Here is a 19,172-nt window from a genome sequence, read left to right on the forward strand (position 1 = left end):
TTACCTGGGTTACAGAAATTTCAGCCCATAACAGGAAATACAATTTTTCAGGGTATTAAACAGTGTACAGTGTTGACCAAAACCAAGATCCCCAAATAAAAAACACTACCTCTACAACATCTCCTTCTACCAATAAAGCCAGGAATTCTTACTACTTTTATCACAGAATGTTAGGGGTTGGAAGGGACCTTTAGAGATCACCTAGTCCAACCCCCCTGCAGAAGCAGGTTCACCTAGATCAGGTTGCATAGGAACATGTACCCTATTGTTAGGTTATGTGAAAACACAAAAAGCTGCAGGTAACCCACAAATCTATCCCTTCTGCTCTTCATCCTTCCTTCTCATTCCACAGCTTTAACTAAGTGAAATATCCTGTGATATTGAGTTTCAGATATGTATTTTTTAAAAAAATTTACTCTTATCACATAGCAAAAGTCTTCTGCTTTTTAGCTTTTAATATTTTTTTTCTTAGTAGATAAGCACTACATTTCTTGGAAGTACTCTACAAGTGGCATTAATCATTTTATAGTTGCAGTTTGGAAAGATTCTCTAATATATCACTGGCAGCACAATAAAAGACAAAGCAGAAAGACATATTTATGAGAACACTAATCTGACATGGCAGATCAGGAACAGGAAGAGTAATTAAGAAAAACATTTTTTAAAAGAAAAAACCCCAACATTCTCAATTTAAATGGTCTTCTACAAGGAAATGCAAGTAAAAATGCTGAGTTATAGGAATACATTTTAAAAACACATGAATCTATCAAATTATATGACCTCTTTCCTTAGTGGGTTTAAACTGTGTAAAGTATCCAGGAGATGGTGTTTTTATAACACAGCACTTCAGAGGTTAAATTGCAAGATTAGTAGATGTACAGAGAAATTAAAAAAAAAATAGTAGTAAAACAAAAATATCACTGAGAACTTTGACCAAAAGGATCAGAAAATTTTAATGTAATTACTACTGTAACAATCATTATGGCCTTATGAAGAAAAAACCAAAAAAAAAAAAAACCCAAAACTGCTCCATGTCAATACCACATTTTTTGCTCTTGCTCACACTTATAACGACGCACTGATTTAGTATCTCAGTATTTAATTAGTTATAGAGAAATAATAATAAAAAAGTGGTATGGGCTTTTTTAGTTTTGAAAGCTTAACTGTATGAAAATGTAGGGGGAAAAAAAAAAGTAAAACAATGAACTGGTCAAACACTCCTTGGTCAAACTCCATCTCAGAATTCATTTAAGGAAAATTCAATAACAACTTCATTCTCAAATTTCCATATTGTTATTGTAAACACTTTTGGGATGATGCACTGAAACTCTTTCCCCAGTTAGTGTGACAGAGCATTTGCTCTGTTTGTTTGCTTTGAAATAAAGATGGCAGTGGTTTCAGCCTGAGAAAACTTGTAACATATGTTTTCATTCATCTGTACGAGGGAAAGGAGATGTAAGTATTTTTGCTTTGAAGACTAATTTAGAATTCTTACAGTCTTTTCTCTTTCATGATGTCAAAAGATGCTGCCATATTCATTAGCGTTGGTAAGCAGTGAAGGTGATGGCTGTGAGAATGAGGAAGAATTGTGTTTGCCTGAAAAAAACCAACAAATAAATCCCACTTAGAATAACTTATAACATTTTCAGCCACCTCTTCAACATGAACAGTTACAGATTCTACCACTTTTCACAAGACTTTCACAAATGCATGACAGCAAAACTGCCTTTTGCATAACAAAGCAATAATTACACATACCATTTTGAATATTTGATCTAATTTAATCAATATGAAATATCACCTTAGGTAATTTTAGATTTCAGAGCCTGCAAATCTGCATTGTTTGCAGTTTAGATACTAAGAGTATCAAAAATTAGAATTAAAATTTAGGCTGATGATATCTGTTAAAAACTTCTTGCATGAAAAAGGTCTGATAAATTAAGTTACTAGACATTTAGTTACTTTTATTTTGGGAAACACTGGTAGTTCTGCAAATATTTTTGGAAACTCAGAGTAACTACAAGGAATTACTTCAACTTCTTTAAATAGAAGTGAAAATATTTGTTCAGTATTTTGAATAAACAGTCATCTCTGACTAATAAATCATCTCTTCAGAAAACAAAAAAAAATATCCATCCTTTGCAGCATACTCAAATGGCAGTAACAGTTGCTCCTATTCAAAAGTATTCTGGAAGGCAGAAAAATAGCATATGTTATTACAGATTCTTCTTTTTAAACTACATGTCTGGCTGAATACTCAAGAAATTCTAGCATTTAAAGAAAAATCACTTAAGAGACTAAGTAACAGATTTGTTGTAAACAGGCACTTCTGAGCTTAGATACTCTAAATCACCGTAGTAATAAGCAGACCTATAGCTGAAGATTGTGATCTTGTTTTCTGAAGCATTAAGCATGACTGAAATGAGTCAATAACACGAAGATGCAGATCATGTGTTGATAACCCACTTTCAAATTTTTGTAAGGCAAAGTTGTACTTCACAAACTTACCATCTCTTAAGTGGTTTCTTGGAAAAAAAAAGGTAAAAAAAACCCCACAAGAAAATTGATCAAAATAATATGATCTCTATACTAAAACCAGTTTAGATAGAGAAGCTGCTGTAAATGATACATTAGGTGGAGAGAAGTATAATGAAGTGAGGACCCTTCAGTTTCTCTGTAGCAGGAGCTATCCAGAGCAGTGCTGAGACAGCACTCCACCAAGGTGCGGTTGCTTGAGATAATGACATCAAGTGGCCTAGCCACATCAAACTGAACGTGAAAAAGAAAGCCAAACACGCTACCAGAAGGCAATCATCCCTTTAAGAAAAGCAGAAGTCAGCTATAAGCCTTATCCCAAAAAAGAGTAACTGGTAGGCGAGTTTGCAGGACTCCAGCTTAAAAAACACAAATGGCTACTGAAGCAAGGAAGTGCATCAGTGAGAGTTTGAGAGCCAAAGGTTATCCTTAGAGCAGAAACCCAAGCACTTTCGATACTTTCCAAACAGCCTTCCTGTTGCTTCACATCAATACACGAAGTGCCAAAAGATGTAATTGAACCCACTATTCTGATGAAATGCAGATGTCTCAAATTCATAACACAATTTCCACACTATAAAAGGAAACATATATTTACATCCAGCTACTAAGAATACTTAGTTTCATCAGAAGGATTTACTTACCATGTGCAGAAGTTCTCCTAAAAGGATAGTTGCTCTAACAGATACATGGTCATCACTACTTGTAATCACTTCAACTAGACCCTTCAAAGAATTAAAAAAACCAAACAAACTTAGAACACTTAATGTATAGCATCTTATTTTAATGTTGATAGGAAAAAAACAGCAAGTATCTTTTCAAACTTAAAATTCATTAGTTACCTCAAGTAGTCCATTGCTAATAAAAGCTGAAAGCACTAAAGCCAAATAGTTATCCATGAGATCCGGTCTAAGGAGGAAAAACAGTATGGAAACAGTTTAGAAAGTTTGTTTCTTATTGTGTCTGCAACAGAACAAACAATAATTTGTCAGTAACACCGTGGACAAAAACAAGGGTTTAGACTAAGTTCATCAAATGCTCACCTTGACCTGGCTCGATGGGGTAATATAGTTTTAGCTTCAGCAGCTACAAAGCCATCAGAAAGTCTCCAGCAGTCCTGAAACCTGCTTGGATCTAGAACAAGAAGATATGGATGATGATAACTGCAACACTGGATTTCATACTGTTATTATAATGGTTGTCAGTAAGCAAATAATAGTTCTTGCCAAACGTTATTCCAGGTTTCAAGTTAGAGAAAATTTTTTCAGAAGGGGTCTCTAACAAGCCATCTAATCCATGCTCCTGAACAAAACAAGACTAATTTCAAAGCTAGGACAAAGACTGTATCTAAGTATCAACCAAATAATGTAGTTTTCAATTCACAGACTAAACAGAAAATATCGTAACACCTAAAATATTTAAAATGTACATCCATATGTGACAAAATAGCAAGTCTGTAAGAAAGAATGATTTATTTACACAGAAATGTAGGAGAAGGATTATGCTTTTATAATTAACAGTCTGATGAAACATTTATAATCAGAATACAGAGAAGAGAGCTGTTGAAACTTGCTTGTTCAGGACTCATACTTTTGTACAGTGAGACAGAGGAAAGAACACTCTTGGATTTACAAGTGAATAATTCTAAAGATAAAAGGTTAATTCTGGTAAATAAAAAGACATGAAAAAGTATTCACCTACTCCATGAAAAGTAAGAGTCTGCTAAAGTGCAGTGGAGACAGTTAGCAGATACAATATATAGAAAAGTCTCCATTTAGTATCTTTCATGTAATATTTACTAACATCTATATTACTAATGCTTCTAACACCTCAGAGAGGTCTATTCTGTAGCAATGTGTTTACACAGTCTTTTGTGTAAATGCTCCATTATGTTCCAGGGCTGATCTGAAACTTACAATACTTAACAGTTGATAAAGATTTTTACACAGGACCTCAGTGCATCCAATGAATTCAGTGACAAAACAGTTTAAATTAAACCTAATTTACAATACAGAGGAGAGCCTGAAGGGTTTGAATTTCTAAAAGAATTTAACAGACAGAATTCTTGTAAGAACTGGTTCTAAATACTTACCTACACTGAGAAGCGCCTCAATAAATTCTTCTGCCATAACAGGAAGAGGAAGGCGAAATATATCATAGAGAACTTCAAGCAAACCTCGCTACAAAATAAACACCCACAACAGGAATTTCATTATATATATATATGAAAATGTTAGAAAAATTGTCCTTTTGTTCACTATTAATATTGAAGTTGATGTACACATTTCAAGTGTTTCTTTTTTGACAACATGTCTATTTTCATACACTGAAATAATCTGGAAAAATAAAGAGGCTTGTTTACTTTAGAACTGTGCCTTATTGTTACTATGAATGCTATAGAAGTTCAGGCTACTTGGAGTACAGGATTTTTAGAAGAGTTACTGCTGCCACCACCAAGTTCTTGGTTTAATGAGTACTTGGGAAGAAATGCTTTTATTTATCATCTTGGATTCAACTCTGATTTATGCTTTCAACTCTTAACACCAGCTATGAACTTGCTTTTACTTCCAACCAGAGTAAAAATTTATGTACCTCTTCTGCATTCCTGCCTCCCAGACATACAAGATATGCTTCCATTCTCAGAGGAATTTTATAATGGCATTATAAACTAATGGGGGTCTAATAATCTCAAGAGTAGTGCTCTACAACTGGAGTCTGCATTTACACCACTAGTTAAAATGTTAAGAACATGTTAATTAAAACATCCAATATTACTCCTATATGAATACTAAATATTTATCACCTACCCGTATTTCCATATTTGGTATACAGAGTACCCCAATAAGAGACTGGATCCCAGAATTTCCAGGTTTGCACAGGCTGATAATACCTAGAAAACATGAAATTCGTATTAATATTCCCCCACTTAACAAAGAAAAGCATTAAGCGTTGTTAAGGTTGATTTCCAGTTCGAGTACAAGCACAGATGATAAATTACTAATTATTAACGTTTCTGCCTTTGTCATGTCATCTCCTTTCCAATCAGTAATATTTAACAAAACTTTCTAATTACAAAACTTTGTTTCCTCATTAAAAGCTATAGCCACTTCTGCTCTGTGAACAACATTTTCAAATTATTGACCAAAAAAACACATGGAAGAAATGACAGTTCAAAGGTAAAATTGTCAACAAGGAACTAATCCTAAACAGACTTAAAGACTTGCATCAACTTGGCAGAAACATGAAAATTTTCTCCATCAAAAACTGTATCGTAAACTAAAAGTTACCAATCTCCTTTTAATCTCAGATGAATTCTAAATGGCAAGTTTAATGACACTTGGAACAACATGCTCTGTAAACTAATTTAAACCATCTTTTCTGAAAATGGCCAATGTCCATTTCCAGAAGTTTCAACACAGTAGATGTAACTTTGCTTAAAATCTCGGAGCTTCTTATATTTTGCTCCTTTCATACTGGGATTTTTTTGTTTTGTTTGTTTTTGGTTTTGTTTTGATTTTTTTCACAATTAGTTTAATATTTAAATTCTAACAGGGAAAAATCTTCACATTGTTTCTAAGTGTTCTGGAATATTATCTAAAGCTTACACTTATAATATAGCCTTAAATTTAAAATGTTGCTGCAAAGACAATAACCTTGCTAATTTCCTTAGTTCTTTTTATATTTCACAGAATAAATTAAAACTTCCAGAAATATGCTATCCAGAAAACAAATGCATTTCTCAAAAATACAACTTTAAATGAACAAAAAGAATCCTTTTTGTCTTGCATATCATAAAACCAAAGTGTTGTTCTTCAAAAATTAATGATGAAAAGTATCACCTACGAATTTATTTTCACTGATACAAATTGAAATTTAATGACATGTGTAATGATATGAATTGGAATAAAGTCTTCAATTTCAAAACTTTCATATCGCAGAAATTTAAGATGCACACATGTAGTCACAGACTCACTAAGGGCATTTAAACATGTTTCACAGTGCACCTCAGAGGCTTTTTCCAAGACCACATAGTGGACACATCCCAATTGCAACACAGGAATAGATTCGGAAGCATGCAGTCATTGCTGCATGCCCCAATTTTATCACTAAGTATTTGGTCACACATCAGGAAAGGACATAGTAAGCACCAGCTTTGAAGAAAAACCCAGTCTGGAAAAAAAGGAGAGTAGAACAGTAGAACATAGTAGATAGTACAGACAAGCAAATAACCCACCCAAAAAGCCTAAATAAAAAAACCAGGAATAGCCTCAAGCTTGGTTTAGCTACCTCTCCTTTGGGAAAACTGACAGTTTAAGGATATTTTGTACTAAAAGTCTGTTAGTCTCCAACATAACTAGTAATATAAAAAAAGATGAATGAGTAACAGTGGAAGTGCCATAGCAAATAACATATTACAATTGTTTTTTCAGTGACTTGACCTTCAGGCATATGTTGTTGGTTCTAAGCATCTGAATAAAGGAAGATGCATCAATACTCTTATCTCAGTCTGAATCTTTCATATAGTATAGATAATAATAATACTCCTCAAAATTCTCCTCATATGCAGTATCAACTGGTCATATCAACCTTTTTTATTTAAGTTTCTAGATGGTAGGAGTGCCCAAGAAATACCATCAGTCTTCGTGCATCACTTTTTCCAAGCCCAAGGTCAGTGTATTCTCACAAGTAGAAAATCAGGAAAAAAGAGAAAAGAGTCTTGTGTGGATGAACAAGGAGATAATGGAGCAACTGAAGGAGAAGAGAGAAGTCCATGGAAGGTGGAAAATGGGCCTGGTTGCTTGGGAGGGGTATAGGAATGTTGCCAGAACATGTAAGGATGAAACAAGGAGAGCTAAACCCATCTTGGAATTAAAACCTGGCAAGGGAAGCAAAGGAAGACAAGAGAGTATTTTCTTCAATTACATCAGTGGCAAAAGGAAGATTAGGGAATATGAGAGCTCAGTACTGAATGAGGACAGTGCCCTCGTGACAGAGGATACAGTCAAGGCAGAACTACTGTATGCCTTCTTTGCTTCAGTCTTTACAGTCCAGGCCAGCTCTCAAGAAGCCCAGTCCCTAGAGGATAGTGAGATAGTGAGAATGGAAGATTTTCCCTCAGGAGAGGAGGATGAGGTTAGAGACCTATTAGGGTAAATAGGACACCCATAAATCCTGATGGGTCCTGATGGGAAAGCATTGACAGAAGTTAGACATGTTAAACACAGTTTCAAACAAAACATTCTTTTTATACCAGAGATTAAAATTGCTTTCCAATAATCCAGTTTTAAACAATCAAAAAAATCTTACCTGCCCATGATCTAAATGCTGCCACTATTCCCATTTTACTAGCTAGGAACCGTGCTTCTCTGTCCTCCCTGTCATTAAAACAATAAATTCATGACACAGTTGCTATAAAACAAAAAATATTACTAACATAGTAAGTAACAAGTAGTCAACTGAGACTTTAGGTAAGGGACAAAAAGAAGAGTCAGAGAAATCTTCTATATGTGCATATATGTGTTTATGCAACGTGTATAGATAGATACAAAACTTGGAATTTTAAGACATAGTTACTTGGCCTTTTCCAGGGGAGTTTCCATGTTAGGATAATAACATCACAAAGTAAAAACCTATATATGGTCAGATGAGATCACTCAGTTCCTCCACTGCCAGTGAGACTATAACAGAGACCTGAAGATTTGGACCCAGACTGAAAGCACCTAATGCCATAATTAAAAAACCCTGAATAATCCAAGTTGGAAGCAGTGTCATAAAGTCTCTAGTCCAAATCCTGCTGAAAAAAGCTGTCAGCTACAAGACCAAACCAGATTGTACTCAATGCTTCATCCAACTGGGTCTTTGAGAATCTCAAGGGTGAAGGCTGCAGGACCTCTTGGACAGGCTGTACCAACACGTGACTGGCCTCTCAGAAACTTCTCCACCACATCCCTAGATCAAGTTGGAATGTCTCTTGCTTCAGTTTCTCTCTGCTTGTTTTCTTCCCACCTTTCACGACCATCAAAGGCCCTGACTACATCTTCTTGATAATTGCCAGGTATTACAAAGACTGCTATTCAGGGGAAGGTGTCACCTAGCCCTCTCTTTTCAAGGCTAAACAATTTTAAAGTCTGAATGCTTCATTGTATTTTAGGAAGTTGCACTCTAACCTACTGTATTCAAGTTCAAGCAGTTTAATACTCAGTCATTGCTTTTATTTTCACTTTATTAAAAAAAAAGGATTAAATTCAATACCATGAACGTAACTGGTAACACAAGTAGCAGTACTAACAACTTACTTGACTTGTCCTTCTGCTGTGTCTGGATTATGCCTGTAGTGAAAATCTGTGTAAGGAGCTAAAATTCGCTAAACAAAAGAAAGACATGGCATTATTTTCACAAGAGAATACAGTTCAATGGGTCTTGCCCTTTCCTCAGCCCCACTCCAATTTGTTGCGTTATTCCCATGTTATAAATCATCGTGCCCTTTGCCTAAAATATTTAAATATATTTTATAAAACTTATAAATTAAAATTATATTATATAAAACTTTAAATATTTTACACTAACATAGAGAGTGAAGTGTGAGATTAAAATGAAATCTTTTCATTAGTAATACAATGTTTAATTTCTGTCATTAGAGTAGTAAAACTGAACCCACCTCTAATTCTACATCTGCTCGAACATACTGTCGGGTCTTTGGATGATTAATGAGGTGCAAAACTGTAGTTATAAGAGCTTCATTTATTCGGCTTAGCTGACAATCGATCACATTTTTCAAGATGGTACTTAAACCACCCCGAAGAGCCACCACCTCGGGATTCTGAAGTGCTAAATAAAGAAAAACATGTCATGTTGGCTCAGTGATAGCAAAGAAAACATTTCACAGCTTCCAATATGAGAAACTTGTCATCTCTTCAGTAACTGTATCTTTTTCTTCTGGAATAAAACTGAGGTACATGTAAAGCTTAGATTACTTTATCATGAACAAAAATCCTGTGCAGCACACTGGAGACTGACGTTTCTAAGCTTATTTTCAACTAAGTTTCCATACAGTAGTTTCTAGATTTCCATAAATATTCTACTGATACTAGAAAAGTAACATTGTTTATTCTTTAAAACAGAAGTTTATATCTTGAAAATACTATTGAAGTTATTTCTAATGGATGGATTTAGAATAAGCATTAAAAATCAGTACCCATATAAAGGTTTAGGGAGTTAGTATAAACCACTACCCAGATAGCACTTACATGGACACAAATACTGATTTTCTGACGCCATATAATCACAGTACTGACGGTAAGAACTTTTAAAGGATGACTTTTTTGTAGTTCTCTGGAGTCTTGTACATTGGTCAGCATTTCATATACAGAATTCTCCCTACTTCAAATCCATTAGTTTTAGAAATATCAACTGCAGCAAGTAAGAAAAAACTAGCATTTTTTATTTACTTCAGGTACTCTAAGAGATTTTAAGTTAAGATTATTTTGTTTTATATCAAACGAATAACTAGTCATGAAACTGATATTAAGAACATTTAACATGTAATTAATTACTAAACAAATGCTCATTATTATTTGGATACAACCTATTTAACACGACTCACAAAAGAAAATCTTTTAGGAAACTGATAACAATCATGTCAAAATTTTTCCTCATTAGCCTTCAATGATCTTACCTAGTTCACAGATAATGGCTATACATGCTCGAACCATTCTATCTCTTTCTTGAAGACCATCGTTTCCAACCGCTATCAAAGAATTAGTAATAGAACTGGGAAATAGTGAAGCATTCACAGTGATCATCTGCCAAAAATGAAAGAAAAAGCAGTCCAGTTTCTTCACAATATTTCTCTAAATATGCTCAGATTCACCAGCATCATACAATCTGATGGATCACTATCTTAATTGGCTGCATTTGTCAAATCCTCAAAATAGTTTCTTTTGTTCTTGAAATAATTAAATTGCCAATTTACTTGACCATTCTCTTCTTGTTTCAGTTTACATTACTTTTTCACAATAGGAAAGGTAAAAATAAAGACTTGCAGAGAGAACTATGGCTGCCTTTTTCATCTTCCATTCTAAAAGAATGCTGTCTAATGATACAGTAGATGAAAAATTCTTCTAGAAGACTGATTCACAGTGCAGCAAATTCTTTAATACCTACTCAATTGTTTAATTAGTCAAGACGAAAATCTCCTGTTTTATAGAGAGATCCTTACATTGCTGCAGATTACAAAAAACCAGGATAGTCAACAGAAAAAGCTGTTGTACCATCTGAAAGGCAACTGTCAATAACATCCCTATATTTTCTTGCATATACTTGGTCTTCCTAGAACTAATGCAATGTCATTACATAGCTATGGCACAAAACACACACATATATTAAACTGATGATGAATATAAGATGTGTCCATTAATCAAAGCTACTTTTCAATTTAAACAAAAACTAATACATTTGAGACAGAAGAACAGATTGTAATAGCCAATGCTTGTTTACACTACTGAAGAGGTGCTGCACCCTGGAAATTCTCAGCTGCTAGTTTAGGACAATCAAAATTTATACCCGATTAAGGAGCAAGACTGTGCACAAATTAAAGGCAAAAAACCCACCCTAAAACAACCAGCCAATACCACCACTCCTTGCTCTCTCCTAAATGAAGCTTTGTCTACAAAGGCTGTTTGTTCACATTTCTTCATGGTTTGCAAAAATTAAATAAGCAGATATGTCACCTACACTATGGAGGATGATCATCACTAAACAGCTGTAATACTATGGAAGAAGCAGGTTTTTTGTCTGCTTAGAAAGGAGTCAACATAATGTGTTACAGCCTACTCAAACATGTTACGATTTATTCTAGTAAAACAACTGAGACATAAAAAAAAAATACTCAATATCCATCAAACACCTAAAGACTTAAAGCTAGTATTCCAAGATTAATAGTCCTTTTGTTTTCAAAAAATACCAGGCTTAGCTTCATTGTTTTTTCCAAAACCATTTGTCCTGAATTCAATTTACAGTTCCTTTAGATGTCTTACAGATATATGCTTACACAAAAGGGATTAAACTTGTTTACTTTCTCTGCAGAAGGTGTTAAAATGAGATTGACGATTATGACAAATATATTGGGACACTGCTAACAGGTTTATTTCAGATGTGTTTTAAAGAAAATTCTTTCCATAAATAACGTTGTCACTCGAAAAACAGGAAGCTTTAAGAAAGAACTCTACAGAAAAAAACACAAACTCTTCCCCACCCACACAGTCTTTCACTTTTACAATGTCATAAAGTAACAAGAATTAGCAATAGAATGGGTGTATCAATCCACTCTAAAGCACTGTAACCCTTTTTCTACCACTATTTAGTGTGAGTAGCAATCTTTTAAGGTTCTTCTGCTTCACTGTTTTCTTTAAGATGTCTTTCTTTTAATATTCAATTCCAAGTACATTAGCAGAATAAAAACAAACTTTAACATTCAGTTTCATTCTGCTCTAGGTATTGAAATACAGTTCTAAAGACCAAGAACAAGTGATGCAAAGCTACTTACAAGCAGCTGTGATGAAATAAGTAACAAAGACTATGAGTTTGGTCTTCAAAGACTCATTTAAAGAATAAGTAACAAAGTGGTTTGTATTGAACCTAACCCTGACTTCTGCTTTGAAAATAAAATCTCTCTTCTACCGAATTATAAAAAAAATGCTCTTATTGAATTCTATCAGTAGGGAACATTGCTTTCTGAAGTGATTTTATGCCTTCCTTTTCATGGCTGAAGATACTGCAAAACTGCCAAACTCTTAGTAAGAACTGTAGAGGTCATGACAATCAAAAGGAACAATGAGCATGTAAAGCTATAAAAAAAAACCCCAGAAACCAAGTTTAAAGCTGTTCTTTTTTTAAAACTGTTCTTCTTCCTATTTTAACCTGCACATTTTTTAAACAAATTTATCATTAACTGCCCTTTATAAATTCATAAAACAGGATTAATATTTTGTTCTTCTACTCTATGAAAATGAAGATAAGAAAGATAATTTTATAATTTTGAATTTTTGTATCTGTGCTATTTCTACATAGGCATTTTTGCTAGTAAAGATGAGGTTTAACAGTTGCATCCAGACTTCAAAACTAAAGACAGTAGTTCTGTGATGCTAGTGGAAGCCAGTTCAGATTTTCATGCCTCACAGTTGTCGGGGCCTGGGCTATAATGAACGTTATTTAGTTAGACAAAGACGGAGAAAGTTATCAGTTCATCTTTGAATTGCCTTTGGCAGCAGAAAAAGAAAAGAAAAGAATGCCTACGTGACAGCAAGCTTGAGCAGGGAGGAAACCAGAAGGATAGGCTGTAATGGAAGCAAGGTCAAAACAAGAAGACAGGATAGAGTATTAAACTAAGCATTGCTAGAAGATATAATAGAGCATTCAATTAAGCATTGTGTGATCGCATGTATGTGACTAAAATTGCAACATATGTAACTAACAGTAGTATAAAGTTAACTAAAATGTAAGGTAAGCATAACCACAGTCTAATGTGAGTGAAAACTAACTGAAGGTCAAATAGATGGGGTGATAGTATAAGCACAATAAGGTTAATGTTTTAAGTACAATAAGGTTGGTGTTTTAACACAATGAGGTTGGTATCTAAGTTGCTACAAAAACGAAACTTTGAGGCCTTATGCATAGAGCGTGATCCTTAGTATTAATTAATTGTCATGAATTGTAGCACGTATACAGCATTTAGCAAAAGTATGTAAGTGATGATACGTGACAATAAATTTAGAGTTGATGCACATCATATTGGTGTCTGGTCGCTGCCATCTCGCATAATGAAGAAGAATCCCTGCACACAGTAAATTATCTCCTGCACAAATGAATTCACATTGATCATTTCATTTCCTGTTCATTCTCCTCTTCTGGACCTTGGTATATTTTTTTAGGAATTCTGGTATCACATCACTGAGTCTGAGATATTGAAGGAGATTAAGAGAGAAGGTCAAGGGCACCGTAACAAAAACTGTGAAAACAAGAGTATGTCATTCAGGATGTATGTCACAGTATTGCTTGTGAGAATGCTCCTCAAGTACCGACTGACTGATCTACATCAATGTATGCTTAAAAAATGTAGTCCAGACAGGACACTAAAAAGTTGTTAACTCTACTAGTAGCCAGGTTGAGTGGCTTTTCATTTGTCTGTCATTGTCTTAAGAAAAAAGGATGTTCTAGCTACCAAAAGACATCAGGAAGTATCTTTCATCAATATCGTTTTCAGCACTGAAGAACCATCAGCATCCTGTACAGTTCATGCATGAATATCCTATGTACAAATCCTTGTACAATGATGAAATAAAAAAAACACCCATTGGTGATCAGCTGTATAACTTCTTCATGCTATCTTTCCAGATCATTTTCATCCCAATCAAACAAATGGATTTATTTCTCTGGCATGTTGTTTCTTTCAAGCAAGACAGAAGTCTTCACTCAACTAGGAAATGCTCAAAAAAGCCCAGGAAAGATAATGACAAATTTTTGACCCAAATAAAACCAGTTTTAAATGTTTATAATATTTCATGGGTTTATGTTTACAATATTTTATTCTATTCCATCTTCTGATTTAACTTACTCAGTCTCGACATTGAAGCTCTTTATTTAAAGCAGATTAGCAGAGAACTCTTACAAAATTCAGCTTCCTCAAGGATCCTTTATGGTTGTGTTGTTTGTTTGGGGATGGTGGTGGTTAAAACTCTCTTTGGGGCAACCATAAATTAAGCATATTGTCTTCAAACTTTTTTTTAATTTTCAAACTAAATATATATACTTAAAAAACACACACATACCCCCCTCACCAGATTAAACACAGGACTCCTGGGGAATCATTCTTCCAACTACTTTAAACTTTCTCTGTGTCTTTTGTAGGTTTCTCTAAGATCCTCAGTAGAATTATATATGCATGCTAAAAGTCATCTATAAAGGCAGAGCATAATATTGCCTGAAAAAATATTCAGTAGCTGTATATGCTAATTTCTCTAGGAATAACTTGACAATGCAGCTATCACAGCTTCAAACATCTCATAACCATCAGATGTATGCAGCAGAGTAACCACCACAGACTATAATTTATTGTGTATCTGAGAAAAGAACTACAGATAGTATCAGCCTCTATGGGAAAAGCATTAAGGCTAGAAGCATTCCTTCAACTGATTACTCCAGTGACGACCCTTCATTTCCCAAACAACAGAAAATTTCCCATTCTGACTCAGGTGCTTAAACTCCGTACACAACAAAGCTAAATCATAAGATGAAACAGTAATATGGTTCTCATCCCCTTGCATTCATAATTTGTTTTTTCTCCAATCTTATCTAGTGTGATACTCTATCAAATGAAAATCAGGATCAGGCAAATGTTCAGTGGTAAGTGATTTAAAAATCAAAACAAGTCTCTGTACTATCCTTCCTTCTCTCTTTTTAATTATCATCTATAATTTCCTCTCAGAGGATAAGATAAGGCAAAGTATTACAGACAGTGTGAAAAACTGCTGATGAAGAAAACCACGAGTCAGCACAACTGACAAGACCATAAATAGTTAGATTTTACCTTTCTGACTAATCGAAGTGCTTGTGTTCTTTCTACTTCATTACTCTGCTGTATGTCAATACACCTAAAATTAGTTTAAAAACACATTGTTACAACACCACCAACTTTCATCTTCACTGTTAACATCTCATATTGATATTTATGCAACTGAACAAAAGGAGGAAAAAGAATATTTTGACAGAAGATTTCAAAATTTTGCCTTTCAGCAAGCATACTCATTGTGATTAGTCAATTAGCTTCACTTAATATTTTTTCAGTTAACTTCATTGGCATTAAATCACTGCAATCTTCTCAAATACACAAAAGCAAGTCATAGCACTTTCCAAAAATATTTTGAGCTAGCTGTATTTATCATTTAAAGTGAGACTAAACAAAGTATTTTTAATGTTTCACATCAACATGTTTTTTGTGTTCACAAATCAGAAAAGGCCTTTCACTCCAACAAAATTGAACAGCACACTAAACTGACCATGCATGTACATTTATAAACACAAACACACAGATCTCTATCAGTACACTAAATCAAATAAGATTTTAACGAAGGACATGATAGAAATGCTAATATTTACATCTACTCATCATGCTGGTCTTATCTCATTGTTTGCCCTTTCCTATTCTTCTGTTCTGTCATGTGTTATAGTTAAGATTACAAACTATTACACACCTACTACTTATTATCCCGGATTTTGTACTAGAGACTCTAAAGCACTACAATAAAACAAAGAATTAGAACAATTCCCATAAAACACCTTAAGACATGAAAATAAATAACATTTCAACTTCTTAATAATCATAAATTCATTTGTGGTGTTAATGGCCTTTGTGATTGAAAAATACAGAAATTTTTTCAGATTACTCCTACTATATGAGGACAGCACTTAATTTGGATTAGCTGATGTGACGTACTATTGTTCTATTTTTAAAGGACATTACTTCTACTGTAGAAAAATGGCTTTTATAAAACTACATATCAAGAATGTAATAGAATATGAAAACATCTGTTCTCATCCGTCTCAACCATGAAATAGTGATTTTTAAATTGTATGACTTACAATAAGAAGAAAAGACAAAAATTACCTGGCTATCAAGTAATCCACTTTCAATTTTAGCACCTTCTGGAGAATACTGGAGTCTCGAATGAGATAGCGGAGGGCTCGCAATCCTGCTGCTCGTACCTCTTTTGCTTCATTTAGTAAAGCTAACCGCAGACTACAATGAAGAAGACAAGGGGGATAAACAATTATTTAGCAGCAGATAGACTTCACCAGCTCACATGCTGCTACTACCCACTCATTTAAAATAAAGTCTGATTTTTAAGAAGACATATTCTGCGTTAATTTTCTGTCTTTGAGAATCTTGCCAGGACAGCCTAGAAGACAAACCTTCACCCTGGCAGCAGATTTAGACAATATATTAATCTGAAAAATTCCACACAGCATTCGTTTTCCCCCTAAGGAACAGCTTGTACATCCATGAAATGACACATAACCATGACACATATCACTCACTAGAGATGCTATCGCATCATGGAATTATGTTTACATGAAATACGACAATCAGAAGCAGTACCATAGAGAACATACTTCTGAAGATTTCTTTTTAACATGTAATCAAAGTGTATTTCTCTTCAGACAGATTTTGAAACTATTTTGCTCCCACCAAGGTGGAATTTTCTAATAGACTTGTTGTAATAATATATTTTCCTTACAGAATTCTTGTAATAATATAATTTCCTAAATTCACTACCTAGGTTAAAAGAATATGTACTGAAGGCCTTCAGAGACAGAGTTTCAAAAGTAGTGTGCTACTTCATACCTTGACGAGCCTCAATAGATCAGCCCCTTTTCCTTGACTAACACAGAGGGAAAAAAATCCTCAACCTCCCAGTATTTAGTAGCATTCTTTTAGTGGAGATCTAAGAAAGTAAATATTTCAGCTAGTGAAACTGACTTTCTATGTACACAAACGTCCTTTTTTTTTTGTTCATTTTTCTAAGACTGTCATGTGTAGTAATCACCTACTCCAAGGTCAAAATCTTCTGAACCTTTCTGGAGAGTAATTGGCCTGCTTTGAAAACTTGTTCTGTAACTCAGAAGAGGAGGATACTGTTAATTTATAGACAGAATTTAGTTTAAGAATTGGCAATATTGAAGCCCCTACAAAAAGACAACAGTATCATGAGACTCAACACCCAAAAGCAGACCGTACTAAAGGTGGATGTGCATCTTAAATAGCAAGAATGCAAGGAAAATATATAGCTAGCCAGAAAGATATAAATCTAAAATAGAGGCCATAAAAATCCATCAAGGTCCAGTGAAAGCAATGACTAGCAAGAGGACAAAGGGTAATGGAATGAAGGTGGAACACAAAAAGTTGCCTTTAAACATAAGAAAAAACTACGTCACTACTTCAATTATATTCTACTAATTGTGAAAATAAAGAACTGGTAATTAGCAAAAAACATAAACTGACCTTCAGATTATGGAGTCTGGTTGTAGGCAAATGAGGTAACATTACAGAATGCCCTGTTGCGAGTGTGAGAAGTGGCAGTGTAAGAGGGGAAACCAGGTAAAATCTGAAAGTCAGTAGGACGTAAATACAAGAACTGAGATGATGTAACTCTCTTAATAAATTGGGAACTTGTGTACAGCATGGTAGCATTTGCTCATGGCAATGCTCCCCCTTGAGCAAACCTAAGCAGGTTAGGTATGTTTCAGTGCATCGCCCCAATCCCAGCTGGTCCAAGACTGGCACTAGTATTTAGGAGACATGAAAAGAGTTATTACAATAGTTTATAATAAGGCATACGCTGTTGCTAAGATCTTGAATATGGACAGAAAGATGTTACAGAGTGTTGAAAAGTAGTTCCACAAATTAAAATCTGAATATATGAATTCAGAGTAGAGGTGAATGGAATATTTTCAAACTGACAGTTTTTTGTCCTGAATTTTATCCAAGTTCAAAATCTCCTTTTGTAGGCAGTATTCAATATAAAATTCTTGGAGGAAGTAGTGGGGTAGAAATATAGAAGACAAAATAGTCTGTAAGAATAGGATTGGATTATGAGAAACTGCAACGACTAAAGATTTAACATTTATAAATGTCTAAAGGGTGGGTGTCAGGAGGTTGGGACATCCCTCTTTTCTATATTAGATAGTAACAGGACAAGGGGTAATGGGACGAAGCTGGAGCACAAAAAGTTCCACTTAAATATAAGAAAAAACTATTTCACTGTAAGAGTGACGGAGCAGTGGCACAGGCTGCCCAGAGGGGTTGTGGAGTCTCCTTCCTTGGAGGTCATGGACATGTTCATATGCGACCTGATCTAGGTGAAACTGCTTCTTCCGGGGGTTTGGACTACATGATTTCTAAAGGCCCCTTCCAACCCCGACCATTCTATGATTCTATGAAACTTAAAAATTATCTGTAGATATCCAAGATGATGAAGAAAATTCAAGATAGTTTGACGTGACTTAATGCACATCACAACAAAAACTGCTTTATAAACCCACAGAACATGACTAAAATAGCTCTCAGACCAAGAAAATTATTTTTATACATATACTCCACATATGTCTGGGTCTGAAAGTGGCAAAAAAAATCATGATTCTGTGAGGGAAAGTGCAATACTACTTGCTCCAGTATTTTGTCACTGCAGAAACAAAAATAAGTTCCTAAGACAACAGAAAGGCTGAAAAACATTAACACTTACAAAAAGCCTGGAAAAACTAACAAAGATTGGAATAGGAAAGGATAGTCACTACCTATTATTCTCACTTTTTTCTAAAGACAACCATGGTTTTGACAACCTACACTGTCCAGCCAGGTAACTGAATATTCTGAATTGTGCTTTTACCACTAAAGTCTCTTGGTGCATTACAGTAAAGACCTCAAAGGTCTGAGATCCAACAACAAACACTCCATTCTCTGTGGCTCAAATGTTCCTCTCAGCTGTCAATTGTATGGTCCTCTAGGAACCAGGAAGACTCATCTACACTGGGAACAGTAACAAAATGTGTCACTATTAACCTCATCTGCTGGCAAGAAGAAACTA

General features: G+C 34.5%; 1 protein-coding gene across 5 annotated transcripts in view; it reads right to left on the minus strand.

Moving 5' to 3' along the window:
- The window catches only part of RICTOR (RPTOR independent companion of MTOR complex 2), a 93,894-nt gene that overhangs the window by 38,769 nt on the left and 35,953 nt on the right, over nucleotides 1–19,172 (minus strand). For 3 of the 5 annotated variants that reach the window (XM_062017710.1, XM_062017709.1, XM_062017713.1), the window contains 12 exons: nucleotides 16,196–16,327; nucleotides 15,119–15,182; nucleotides 10,211–10,337; nucleotides 9,194–9,363; nucleotides 8,832–8,899; nucleotides 7,843–7,910; nucleotides 5,343–5,425; nucleotides 4,628–4,715; nucleotides 3,579–3,669; nucleotides 3,378–3,444; nucleotides 3,180–3,260; nucleotides 1,496–1,596 (listed from right to left, as the gene is read on the minus strand). In XM_062017710.1, the coding sequence (XP_061873694.1) occupies nucleotides 1,496–1,596; nucleotides 3,180–3,260; nucleotides 3,378–3,444; nucleotides 3,579–3,669; nucleotides 4,628–4,715; nucleotides 5,343–5,425; nucleotides 7,843–7,910; nucleotides 8,832–8,899; nucleotides 9,194–9,363; nucleotides 10,211–10,337; nucleotides 15,119–15,182; nucleotides 16,196–16,327 (1,140 nt within the window). Of the gene's footprint in view, nucleotides 1–1,495; nucleotides 1,597–3,179; nucleotides 3,261–3,377; nucleotides 3,445–3,578; nucleotides 3,670–4,627; nucleotides 4,716–5,342; nucleotides 5,426–7,842; nucleotides 7,911–8,831; nucleotides 8,900–9,193; nucleotides 9,364–10,210; nucleotides 10,338–15,118; nucleotides 15,183–16,195; nucleotides 16,328–19,172 lie in introns of those variants that run through there. The other 2 variants (XM_062017712.1, XM_062017711.1) reach the window with 2 other exon arrangements.

The sequence above is a fragment of the Colius striatus genome, chromosome Z, assembly GCF_028858725.1.
Source record: "Colius striatus isolate bColStr4 chromosome Z, bColStr4.1.hap1, whole genome shotgun sequence".
NCBI lineage: Eukaryota > Metazoa > Chordata > Aves > Coliiformes > Coliidae > Colius > Colius striatus.